This window comes from Aulonocara stuartgranti (assembly GCF_965226115.1).
Source record: "Aulonocara stuartgranti genome assembly, chromosome: 3".
Classification (NCBI taxonomy): domain Eukaryota; kingdom Metazoa; phylum Chordata; class Actinopteri; order Cichliformes; family Cichlidae; genus Aulonocara; species Aulonocara stuartgranti.
Window position 1 is genome coordinate 49829916 of NC_138941.1, and position 12834 is coordinate 49842749.

The following is a 12834-nucleotide window of genomic DNA, read 5'->3' on the forward strand; positions in this document are numbered from 1 at the left end:
TGGTCGACTCTATTAAAAATGGTAAAGAGGACACAGTTTACCAGGAATAAAAGTATTCTTGCACCAACATGTTGACTCCCAAGCTGATTCCCTTAGTTGACATAGCATGTGTCAGCATTGGTGTGTCCTTAAAAAAATTTGAGAAAACTTGGTAAGTGAAGGACCAAAGAAGCAACAGGCCTAAAAAAACTATAGAGTTGATGAGCGGTATCCGTAGTTACGTCCTTAAGAAATTCAATCATTTAATTTCATTTAAATAGCGCGAATTCAAAGCAACAAGGTAAAGACGATAAGGAAAAAAAGACCTCATCGCCCATATTAGACAGCTGTAGAAAAATTTGAGTTTTAATAGTTTAATTTCACCAGCAGCGAGTAAACTCATCGATAAAACCTGTGGCCGTGTAGCAATCTAATACTTACCATGCTCAGAAATGCAGTTTTCAAATCAAGGTTAAACTTTGGCTCTTCATGTTTGATGTGTTAAAAGGTCTTATCAGGTAATAGCAGCTCCTGAAGACCTCCTGGGGTACGCAGGCTCCACTCCCATAAGTGTGCACGAATGAGCAGTAACGCTGGACAAGCTGTAAAGGTGCAAGCTGGCTTACAGCTTTAAGACTTCAGCGTCTGGGCACTGGATTTGGATTCTGACTAGAAAAAGTTATTTAAAATAAACTTTATTTGTGCACTAATGGGCCGTGTGAACTTCTTCAAACAGGAATCTTTTATTAATATCAAAATATAGCAGTGTCTTGACTTTTATATACACTTTTACATAATCATACTCAAAATGATGCTGTTCAAGTAAAGGAGGACCTAAAAGTTAATGACTGTATAATTCACATTGTTGAGTATACTTTGGGACCACCTCCAGGGCCGCCTTCATGTCAGAGCTCCTTGTGTACAGTAGAGGTGATAAACTGTTCTGCTCAAAGCTGGACCCAGGTTCCTGAAAAACAAGCCAACAGGAGAAAGCATGAAGCATTCACACACACACACACACACACTCAAGGTACTGTAGTGGTTTGTGGTGGTCAAAGTATCAACACTGGAAGTTCATGACATTGATTAAACCTCTCTTGTAATTCTTCCATCGCTACCTTTCTCTCCACAGCCATGCTAATCCAGTTGCGTATTAATATTCTCTCCAGTGTGTCCACCATGAACAAGTCCAACTTATTGCCGGCAATCTGAACAAAGCTCTTATCACACTTGTACAAGGATCAGAAAGTCAGATATTCTATACTTGTACCGTGAGAGGTCAAATGTCTTCTCCACGTCTGCAAACCAGATGCAGACTGGCTCTGAATTTAAGCCACATTATTTTTCTTGAAGCTGAGGTTGAACTAGTCGATCCAGCACCCTGCCACAGACCTTCCATCAAAGCTGATCTTCCTCAACACACCCTCCGGTCCCCTTTCTTCAAAAAGGGGGAACGCCACTCCAGTCAAAGGGCACTTTGTATCACATCCACTATACCACAGCATGGGCAGGAAGCTTCTTTCCCTTCCTGACGTGTCTGTCAGAATCACTTCAAGACTGACAAAAAGTTTTATTCCATTGCCTTTCCAAACTCCTTCCACAGCCATATTTCTGCCTACGAGCCCCTTCCTCAGACCTGGCATCTCTGGTCACACTCAAATACTACAAACACCACTGGAAGAAGCCAGGAAAAAATGTGAAACTGTATTTACAAACCTTTTGAGCTTCCCGTATCGGATTGAGGAGAGGAGTTTCTCTTTCTCTGCTTCACTTGTGCACTGTTCATATGCTGTCAGAAGACTGAAAATGACAGAAAAGACAAAGATTTAATAAATAATCCTTCATATCTTACATTAGTATGGAGACACAGCGTGACTGCTCTGACATATTTAGTTATTTTGTTCTGGGGCCATGCTATTCAGTCAGCATCTAATGACCTACTGCCATACTGATTTTTTTTAAACATCAGGTGCAGATCTTTTAAATATTACTGCAATCAGATCCACATATCCTGAGGGTGCCTTCAGTTAGTGTGTTTTTTTGGAACAAGCTGCCTGCTGATCAGAGAGCAATTAAATCTGTGCCGATTACAGATGTGCACAATACACTCCAGACAAAGAAGAAGAAAAACAAGCCACACACTAAACGATATGATATGAAAATGCATTAATGCAAAAGACGTATTATTAAAATGTGGCAACTACCTCAACAAAAATTTAAACTTGAAATGATAACAAAACAATAGATCATCCATCCGTCCACCCGTTCTGAGCCCTTCCCAAATGACTGAACTCCTCACCCCATCTCTAAGAGAAAGCCCAGCCACCCTTTGGAGAAAGCTCATTTCTGCCGCTTGTATCCATGATTTCGTTCTTTTACTTTCAAAATAACTAATAACAAACAAATTAACAGAATTCTCCACAACAGCTCCACCTGGTGGCAGACGACCACACTGGCCATCATTTAAAATGTTAACGGATTAAAGCTGCTTGTTGATTTGATTGTACACTTCTTTATGACGCACAGGAGGAAATAGCCCTAATCTAACAGGCAGCAACAATAGATAAGGAACTGTAACTATTGGAGATCATAATCCCTCCTTGTCTTTATTTTCGTCTCTCTCTTGGCTGTTAACTTAAGATAAGCAAATCAGGAACCCCGGTGAGCTGTGGAGTATGCAGTATGCTGTACTACCAGCTACCTGTGTGGCGTGCTGTAATGTTCCAGTATAGCAGCTGCTTTGTCTCCAGACAATCCGCTGATCTGCATCAGCTGTCTGGCAAACACTTCTCTCACCGTCTGACACTACACGGGAAGAAAGAGTGAAGCCAGGATTAGAGACGATCACCAAGACAACCAGTTTAATTCAGGCTTTTGAAGCAGATTCACACCTTGTTTTTGACTGCACCGTGGTTGAACTCTGCAAAAGACATAAGGGAGCAGGAGGGGAGCCCTCTCTCCTCTTCGTCACTGCCTCCATCGCCCTCCAGCTCTCTGGAGCGACAGATCAGTGTTCGGTTCTGAAAAAGGTTTAAACAGGAAAAAAGCAAAAGTTACAGTTAAGAAAGATTTAAGGCTGATTTTATGTTATGTTAACAGTAAAATGATCCTTATGGCTCAATTAACAAGTGTTGTCATGCAGTAGAGACGTGTGCACAGGTGGAAACTGGTGCTGCCTAATCTCAATGTGACAGCATATATTCAGATGTAAATCTTACCAACATCGACACAGTGGGAAACGAGGATGAAACAGTTGCAAGGTTTCATGCACCTTTTGACTGTGGTTGACTGCACCACAGAGGTGGTCCCCTTGCCATCCACAACTGCGGCGGTGGTGTCCAGGCCATTTTTGACAAATTGGGTTTCGCGTTTCAGTTCATTACAGAGCTTTAGTCTGCCATGACTGACGGGGGGGTCAGGATCCACCGCACCACTGCAGATGACCCACAAGCTAACAGGATGTGCGAGCAGTTTCACAGGTCGCTTAAGGCTGTGCTCCATGCTTCTCTAACAGATGGCAACTGGGTTGGACCACCTCCAGTGGGCTTTTGCTGGGGCTGCGCTCTGCAGTTAAGGAGGATCTTGGTGCCCCCACCCCAGTGCTTTGATTCAAGTGGACTTGCTTCGTGCTCCTGGTCTGGTGCACCTTTGCCCAAAAGACTTCAGAAACTTTAGAAAGTTTGTTTTCGTCAGGCATGATGCCCACAGGACACCATGCGTCTGAGACTCGACATAGGGAGACTATATGTGTTGATACACTTAAACCCGCACACATTATTGCGGACAATCAAGTAGTGACAGCCCAGGTCCCCCGCCGCAGCCGCCCACCTTCCACAGGGTTAAGGGTTTTCCCCCTAAGAGCGCCGCTCAACCGACAGAGCTCGAGTTTTCTTCAGCCTTTCCTGACCGCCCACACCAGCCTCATTCTCAGGACAGAGCTTCCTCTACCAGTTCTCTGCCTCCCAGGTTCAGCCGTTTGCTTAAGCCCAGGGTCCTGGACTAATAGGAGACCCCACTGGGTGTTGGGAGGGGGAAGCACCACTAGGTGGCTCCACTCACACCCAGTGTGTTAGAGTTTTCACGCCTTGAGTGTTCAGCTGTGTGAAGCCCAGATTAAAATATTGGGCTCTCTCATGTCGCCCTTACATAACTCCACAATGTAAAATTGGAACATGTATCTTTTTGTGTTTACCTGGTACAGTTTAGTCAGGAATCGTGTCATGATGGTGAGGTACGCCGCCGACTCCCTCACATCCTGCACTCTCTTCACAAAGAAACCGTCAACCACCTAACACACACACACACACACACACACACACACACACACACTATGTAAATACCATACACATTAAACATGGTTAATTTTTAGTTAAAAGTCGAGGTTAGAAAATAACTATGTTGTGTGTTTTGTGTGTTTATTTGTTATGGCGCTGGTCATTAATAGCTCAGAGCCAGACGAGCAATGCTGTGATTACATCTAATCATGATACGAATGGTAAAAGAAAATTAATGAAACTCAAATATCGGCAAGGAAACAAAAATTAGACAAAATATAAATCTACTGTCACTGGTCGCCTCACTAGCTACACCTGCTCGACTGGTCTGACGCGTCTCAATTTCTGCTGCAACTTTCTGATGGAAAGATAAAAATTTAAAGTAAACAACAGGAAAGCATGGATCTTTCTCGCCAAAGTTTCGGGCTGATGATGTAAGGGTGTGGGGATATTTTCTTGGCACAATTTCGGCTCCTTAGTATGGTAGAGATGCTACACAGGTGCCACAGCGTACCATCTTCTGATGGCTGCGTCCAGCAGGACACCACAACATTTGTTTCAGTTTGAGAGTGACCCATGTGGCCCCACGTGTGCACTCTACCTGTGTGTTGACTATGGCCTGCTGCAGTGTAGTTTCAGGTAAGCTCAGGTGAGAAGCAGCTGATCCACACTCCTCCACTAAATAGATGGGTTTATGAAGACCGCACCTCTTCAGTCGGAACTGACGGAGGGAAGAAAACAGACGAATGAACAAAAGCAGGAGGTGCTGCAGGCCGACGCGAGACGAAGAACAAGCACCAGGTTCTGATGATATCACTACTTTATGTTTTCCAGTTCATACTCATATAAATTGAACTCAGTTTGGGTTCATCTTGCTTGTAAAAAGCACAAATCATCACCTGTAATTTTGAAGGCGGCGTGCCACCTCACCGATTAATAACTGTATTGGATAAAACCGGGCTGCACACCGACCTTCTGTTCCCTGAAACGTCCGTCGATGATGCTGCCGCACAGGTCGTCCATCCTCTTCCTCTCCACTATGTAGTCAAGGACCAGCTCCCTGCCTACAGGCGCTCGCAACTGACCTGAGACAGAACAATCCTCCCTGTAAGTTAAACAGGCGTGGCGCGGGATCCCTCCCATCAAACATCAACACTCCCACTCTCTCCTCCTGTATGTGTTACCTGCAACAGGTGCCACCTTTTCCCGAGCCACCCACAGGAAGTCCCCGACGTTTAGTTTCCTGATGTCAAAGTTGACTCCATTTCTCTGAAGCTCTTTCACCAGCTCCTGCTTACGATGGTGACTCCCACTACATAACAAATAAATACATACACAATTCAATTTTATTTATTGAGGTGCTTCACATGGTAAGATAAAGATCCTACAATAATACGGTGAAAACCCAACAATCAGACGATCCCCTATGAGAAACCACATGGCGACAGTGGGAAGAAGAACTCCCTTTTAACAGGAAGAAACCTCGAGGACTGAATGGAGCACAACATGGTTGTAAGAGCAGTTATTGCATGAGAACACAGTAACAACAGTTAGGTCAGTAAATGTGAATGACTGTGATAAATACTGCTGATATTAATACACATATTTATACGTACACGGCTTTTAATATATTTAAATTCATCAGTAACATCAGTAGCGTGTTTCTTACATGTTAGAAGGCAGATCTCTTACCCAGTGGTCTCGATGAAGTCAACACAGAGCATAATTTCATACGTTCCGGGTAGGAGACATTCTGCGTTCGGCTTTCTGCTTGTCGTCATCGTCGTCTGTGAATCCTGTGGTTTCCCCGATGAACGCACGTCGTCCACGTCGCAGCTAACCTCAGTGACGGTGGGTTGTCTCTCTGCAGGGCTGTGAAAAGAAGAGGAATGCTTTATTCAAAGAGGGAAATAAAACAGGAAAAAAATAAGGAGATGAGGATTCAATCTTTTAGTTTCCACTCACTGTATTCTGTTCTCCTCCTTCTCTTCTTCATCTTCATCACTACCAGTGAGGTCTACGACGGGATCATCTTCCTCAGTCGCCTCTAACTCACTCCTAACCGCCTCTCTGTCCCCGTCTGTGTTCGTCTGCTCTGCAGATGCCAGTCGCTCGGCCAAAGTCAGACCTCCTTCTGTCAGAGAATACCTGAAAGAAGCACAAAGGCAAAGAAAAAATACTGCATGGTGGATTACATCTTTGTGGTCGTTGGCAGAGTTTAAATAAAGTAGAGCTGAAACAGCAACAACTGTTAAGTTTTAGCAGCAAGTGCGACAACAAAAACCAGCCAAGAAGCATCTTTGTCAAATACAGCAGAAGAGAGAGACTAGAAATTATTTGATTTGTTAACAGTCTGATTACTAAGTTGATCCTAATTTCAGTCAAAATTACACCGATTCTTTTTCTTCTTACCAAAGCAGATCATCTGCTTCCACCTCACCCTATCATCCTCCTCCAAAACCCTCTGCAGGTCCTCCTACACTACATCCATGAAGCACCTCTGTGGCCACCTTTCCTCCTGCCTGCCAGCTCCACATTCAGCATCTACTATCCATCTCAGCCCCAGCTCTTTGTCTTCAAGCCTGAGACTTCAGCCTGTCCCTCTGATGCATTCATTCTAATCCTGTCCAAATAAGTCAAAAGCTTAATTTCTAAAAAACACATTTTACTACCTAAATTAGCTGCACTTAAAACACTCAATACGAAAATAAGCCGACTTCTACAAGACTAAAAGAAAAGACGTGAGGTTACAGTAAAAGCACTGACACGCTTCAAGCAGCCGTACCTTGCAGGATTGTGAGTCTTTATCACCAGGTTCTTCTGGATCAGAGTGCTGACTGAGCTCCAGGCGGTGTACTTACTGCCTAAATCAGGCTGCAGACAGAGAAAATGAAGGATGGACACTTCACAAGAAGACGGCGTGCATGCAGACGGATGAAGAACACATGAGATCGAAGTGAAAGCACTCACCACAGTGAACGATTTGTCACAGAGATGCTGAGCTTCTGCCTGCAGCTCCATCTTAAACATGTAACCTTTACTACCAGGGACCTAGACAGAAAGCACACGGCGGTAATGAAACACCGGTTTAACACTGACTGATGCTGCAGTAGTTGGAAGAAAGACGAAAAATCTACCTGAGTTTCTTTGTAAAGAGTCAGCAGCACAGCATAGCCCCCGGATCTCTTCTGGGGGACATACTCCCTCTTCTTCCTCCTCCCTCCATCTCCTCCTCCATCCTTTCCTTGATCACCTGCAGCATTTTTCTATGAGGAAAAAATAGTTACACTGTAATGACAATGGAAACATCCCCTCATACTGCAAATATCTGGCTGAGGTTTTTTTGTTGTCGTTTCTGATGCTTCTACTTTTACTGTAATCACAAAACGCATTTATTGGTGTGAAGGAAAATATTTATTTCCATGAATCTCCTCTTTGTTTCCAACTTTACCTTTTTGGATGGAGCCAGGATGATGTTATTGTCTGATCGGCCAGGAGGGGGCGCTCCTTTGGGGAGAGCGTGTATAGAAGCGTCAGCACCTGGAGCAGAGGAACAGGTGAAGACACAGGAGCTGGGTAAACTGGTTGGTTTGTGATACGTGATTTTCACAGAGTAAATATCACTTAGAGGTCACTCGACAAGGCTCACACGTCTCTGCAATGGTCTGACCAAAGAACACGTTACCTGTTCCACTGATTATTTTTTTATTTATCTTTTTTGTTAACAACTCCCTAGTTTTACTAATCTCAGAATCTCTTTACAGAGTCCCACCATGATACCTTCTTTGTTTAGTGAGATGCTGTATAGTGAGAAATAAAAGAGGATTACTTCAGTTTGCCATGTATTCTTTCAGCTCAATATATGTTGATGTTTGTTTGTTTTACAGGGTAAAACATACCTGACATTAATGATAATGTTACAAAACTGCTTTCAGTGATCTGGGGTTAAGCGTCCATTAAAAGCTCACTTCCTCTACTTTAAACAGACTAAATATTTGTTCCTTTAATGTTTTATGATTTGATGCAAAACTACAGACATTGAACACAATATAAGTTTATTGAGAGGTCAACAATTACATGAATACAAACTTCCAGATTTGCAAAGCAAACTTTGCAATGATGCATTTTTTGTATGATTTTCTACAGTTTTGCTCTTAATTCTACTTTTTAATCACAAGCTCATTTTGTTTGATTGCCTGATCATTGAGGACATACAAAAGCCAGAATGATCAGGCTCCATTATATCTGAAAAGAGCACTTCTCTCTCAGACTGCCGGCTTACTTGTGGTTCCTAGGATAGGATTTAAAAGTAGAATGGGAGGCAGAGCCTTCAGCTTTCAGACCCCTCTTCTAATTAGACAGACACCCTATCTAATTATTAGTTTAGGTTTAAAACCTTCCTGTTTGATAAAGCAAATAGTTAGGGCTCGATCAGGTGACCCTGAATCGTCCTTTAATAGTGCTTCTAAAAACTTCTAAAGAAAGGCTACTCTGGGACTTCCCATGATGCACTGAGCCTTTTTTCTCCACTCCTCTCTTTTCACTTCTGATGTTTTTAAATGCCACAACTGCATTTCTGAAACTTTTGTCTCGTCTCCCTCATAGTTAGTCCTTGGTCTCTTTGTGTTGCTAATGTCAGATGGCTGCCCTTTCCTGACCCTGGTTCTGTCGGAGGTTTCTTCCTGTTAAAAGGGAGCTCTTCTTGACCACAGCTGCCAAGTGCTTGCTCATAGGGTATTGCCTGATTGTTCCTCCCTATCACTTTTAAGGTGCATTGAAGCGGCGGCTGTTGTTAATTGATGCTGTATAAAGAACTGAATTGAAACAGTGAAGAAAAGTAACACACAAGTACACATACAGTGAAATCTAGTCTAGTTCTGTGTTGTAAACATATTAGCGTGTGTTTTGGATCATCTTATCCACCCATGCGTTTGCTTCTTACCGTTCTCTCTATAATACCGTTGCAGCTTTTCATCCAGTATCTTACAGATGCCGTCTCCGAAGTTTTGGAGGATCTTTGCCTCTTTGGCGTTCTTGAGCGGCAGTGGATATTTATTCAGTGAGTTGATGGCCTTAAAAAAGACAGCAGCACACAAAAATAAATAGAAATTAGCCATTTCTGCTTTCCTGGTGATTTATATCCCTTTTAATTCCACATTGTCCATCAAAAACGGAAAGCTTGTAGACACATGGAAGGATTTTATTTGTTATATTTGTCCACAGTGGTGGTTTGTGCACCTCACAGCAAGAAGATTTATGGTTTGAACTTGCCAGCCAGTTAGAGCCTCTTTATATGTCGTCTGTGCCTGCATGCTTCTCTCTGGGTACTCCAGCATCCTCCCACAGTCCATGCATGCATTTCAGATTAACTGGTGTTTCTAAATTGATCTTGGGTGTGCCTGTGTCTGTGTGTTAGCCCTGTGGTGGATTGTCGGCCCAGGATGTACCCAGTGATAGCTGAGGTAAGCTTCCACCCAGAAGCCAACTAGGATCCCTCTTGCTTTAAGACGAGAGTGCTAACCCCTGCTAACCGCTACATCCTCTGTACCTTGTGGTAGGTGTATTGGATCTTTAGTCCTTTCTCCTTCGCCTCGTCCCGGAGCTCGGTGAGCCACTTGAGGAACAACGGGTTCGGGCACGAGGGCAGGGCGCGTTTCCGACCCAACCGGACCGGCTCGGTGGCGGGCATCCCTCGGGATCTGTCGGGAAAAGCAGGAATCGATTTAGCCTGTGTAAGATAAAGTCAACCCCAAATAAAGTTTTTCAAACAAGCTACGGGAGCTCTGCGGGTTCAAAGACGTGTGTACAGACAGTTAGATCAGACAGAAATGTAAAGAGAAGTTGTGTGGATGTCCTATAATGCTGATTACCTTTCACTTGTTGACTAGGAACGGCTACTGGCGCCTTGTATTCAAAGACACAGCCCACTTCCTTGTTGACATATGTCACGTGACACAAAAGGGACGGAAGCCCCAAAGGTTCCTAATGTGACGAGTGGCCTCTAGCGGCAAAGGAGGCAATAATAGTATAATAGTGATATAATAAACCTGTAATCTGAAAAAACTTATTTTAAAATCCAACCTTATATTTAATAACTAAAGGCAACACAGAGACATTTTTTACCTTTATAAAAATATGATACTAATTTAAAAAGAAAAAGAAAAAAGAATTGCTGGTCTCCAGCTGTCTGAAATGGTTTGTGGACTCCTTTGTTTCAGAATTATCCAGATGTATTCAGTGGATGCATGTTTCCACAGAGCCTTCCAGCATACATCACACGCCAAATAATTTGATGTTGTCTTACTGAAATATGTAAAGCTCTCCTTTGAAAAAGATGTGTAGACGTTAGCACATATACTCAAAAATGTGCAGCACTTCAGACGGGTGCACTTATGTACTGTCGTACCATCAGAGATGCTTTTGAATTGTTCACTGATAACAGGTCACATGATCTGTCTCTTCTTTAGCTGGGATGATGTCATGATTCCCAGAAAAGATTTTCAGATTTTGATTAATTAGACCACAGCAGTTTTCAGAGAATGCTGCAGTGTTTCAGCATCTTGGTTTTTGTTGTCCTTTGAAGAGGTAGATGTATGAAGATGTCTATGAGACTTTTCAACCAGAGTGTTCAACAATTCTGAAGAATGAGAGAATACCTACAGAGTGCATGAGAAGTGTAATGGTACCTATTTTTATAGCACAGGGTGATGTGCCGAGCTGTATTAACTACAGAAGGATAAAGTTGATGAGTCATACCATGAAACTGGGGGAAAGAGTTGTTAAGCAAGGCTAAGAAGCGAGTGACGATCAGTGAGCAACAGTATGGCTTCATGCTGAGAAAGAGCACCACCGATGTGATACCTGCTTTGAAAGTATTGATGGATACGTATAGAAAAGGTTGGAAGGAGCTTCACTGTGTCTTTGTGGATTTACAGAAAACATATGATGGGGTATCAAGAGACGAACTGTGGCACTGCATGAGGAAATCAGGAGTGGCAGAGAAGTATGTGAGGGTGGTGCAGGACATGCATGAGGACAGCAAGACAGATGGGTTCAAGGTGGGGGTGGGATTACTACTTTCTTGCAGTGGGGATGGAGTGGCTGACAGGTGAGGTAGGAGTGTCATCTGATGATGTTTGCAGAGTACATTGTGACATGCAGTGAGAGTCGGGAGCAGGTGGAAGAGAGGCTGGAGAGGTGGAGGTATAAACTGGATAGAAGGGGAGTGAAAGTCAGTAGAAGCAAGACTTAATACATTCGTTTGAATGAGAGGGAGACAGGTGTAACAGTGAAGCTGGTGGAAAGGTTAAGACGCAAGCAGCAGGTTAAAGTTTGGTGTTACAGAGGAGGATGTTATGGATTGGGCGAAATGGAGGCAGATCATCGACTGTAGTGGCCTTTAAAGCCAAAAGAATACTTAAAAGGGACATTTAACTTAGATCAATGGATTCAGCACTGAACTGTTTTCACTGACAATAGTTTTTAGAAGTCTTTCTGAGGCTTTGTAGTGATTTCCGCTGCTGAATAATATCTGTTTGTAATTGTTTTTAATGTAGTTCCACCTGTTGGCTCAAAGGACATAACCATTTATGACTGGTTTTCAGCCTCGCACAGATTTCAACTTTGCTAAACTAAACTAACCTCTAAGCTCACACTCATGTTTGAAGAGTGCCTGGCAAACATTGAGAGGCTCTTTTTACATCCCAAATAACTTCTGACACCAATACAAACAGAAGTGGTAGAAACAAATTTCCTAAAACCACAATGTCAACCATGTGGAGTTACTACAAGTCAGTAGCATTAATCTTCAGGTCAACACAAATATCTTTACACTTTAATGTACCTAAACAATTCAACAGTCTTAGAAAGCACATAAAAAGATAGATACAGGAAAATGTCAATAGTGCTGCTATGTGGAACATTATTCATTAACAATGTGTGAAAAGGGAAGGTGTGAACAACTGTATGACTCTCAAACTTCTGTTTCAGTTAACTTTCAAGACCGTTATCTTGTCGTCACCTGAGTCTTTTTACACATATCCTGAGGCTGAAAGCAGTCTCCTGGAATCCTCCAACAAGACCGGACAGAGATCAGGAATCCGACCTCACCCTCCCAACCACAGCCTCTACCTCTCTCTAGCACACACACAGCCAAACACTTGGGAAAGGTAGCATAATTAGCGACTAGCAGCAACAAAACAAGGCGGTGGTGTGAAATGAAATGCTGTTGCTGAAGCATTTGCGGTGTATTGGAACGGGTTGGTCTGGGTGGACTGAAAGGCAGAATAATAAAGCTATTTGAGGATTTATACAGGAAGCTCAAGAAAATCCACCAATGAGACTTAATATTGGCTTTACTGCTTCATATTTGAGCGGATATAATGATACTGAACACACAGCCCTATGTAGAAATATGGACTTAAAGATTTAACAGTCAATTGTACCAAGAACTCAGCAGCAGTAATAGCAACTAAAGCTGTGGTCAGAAATGTACATCCAATCATCATGGGCCCAAACTTTGTGGTGATTTTGGGCTTTTAATGATTTCTTTGAACTGTTCTTTTTCCAGGGTGGAATGATT

General features: G+C 42.9%; 1 protein-coding gene across 1 annotated transcript; it reads right to left on the minus strand.

Moving 5' to 3' along the window:
- Window positions 1-703: 703 nt before the first annotated feature.
- Window positions 704-10194, minus strand: mus81 (MUS81 structure-specific endonuclease subunit). Its single transcript, XM_082511702.1, has 17 exons — window positions 10124-10194; window positions 9802-9952; window positions 9196-9325; window positions 7705-7793; window positions 7391-7519; window positions 7224-7304; window positions 7039-7127; window positions 6219-6401; window positions 5946-6125; window positions 5438-5565; window positions 5226-5338; window positions 4855-4974; window positions 4172-4267; window positions 2871-2999; window positions 2681-2784; window positions 1696-1779; window positions 704-946 (listed from the first exon to the last, which is right to left on the minus strand). Exons 2-17 carry the CDS (start codon window positions 9940-9942, stop codon window positions 880-882), a joined length of 1863 nt encoding a protein of 620 aa, XP_082367828.1. The 5' UTR covers window positions 9943-9952; window positions 10124-10194; the 3' UTR covers window positions 704-879.
- Between the last annotated feature and the right edge of the window lie 2640 nt (window positions 10195-12834).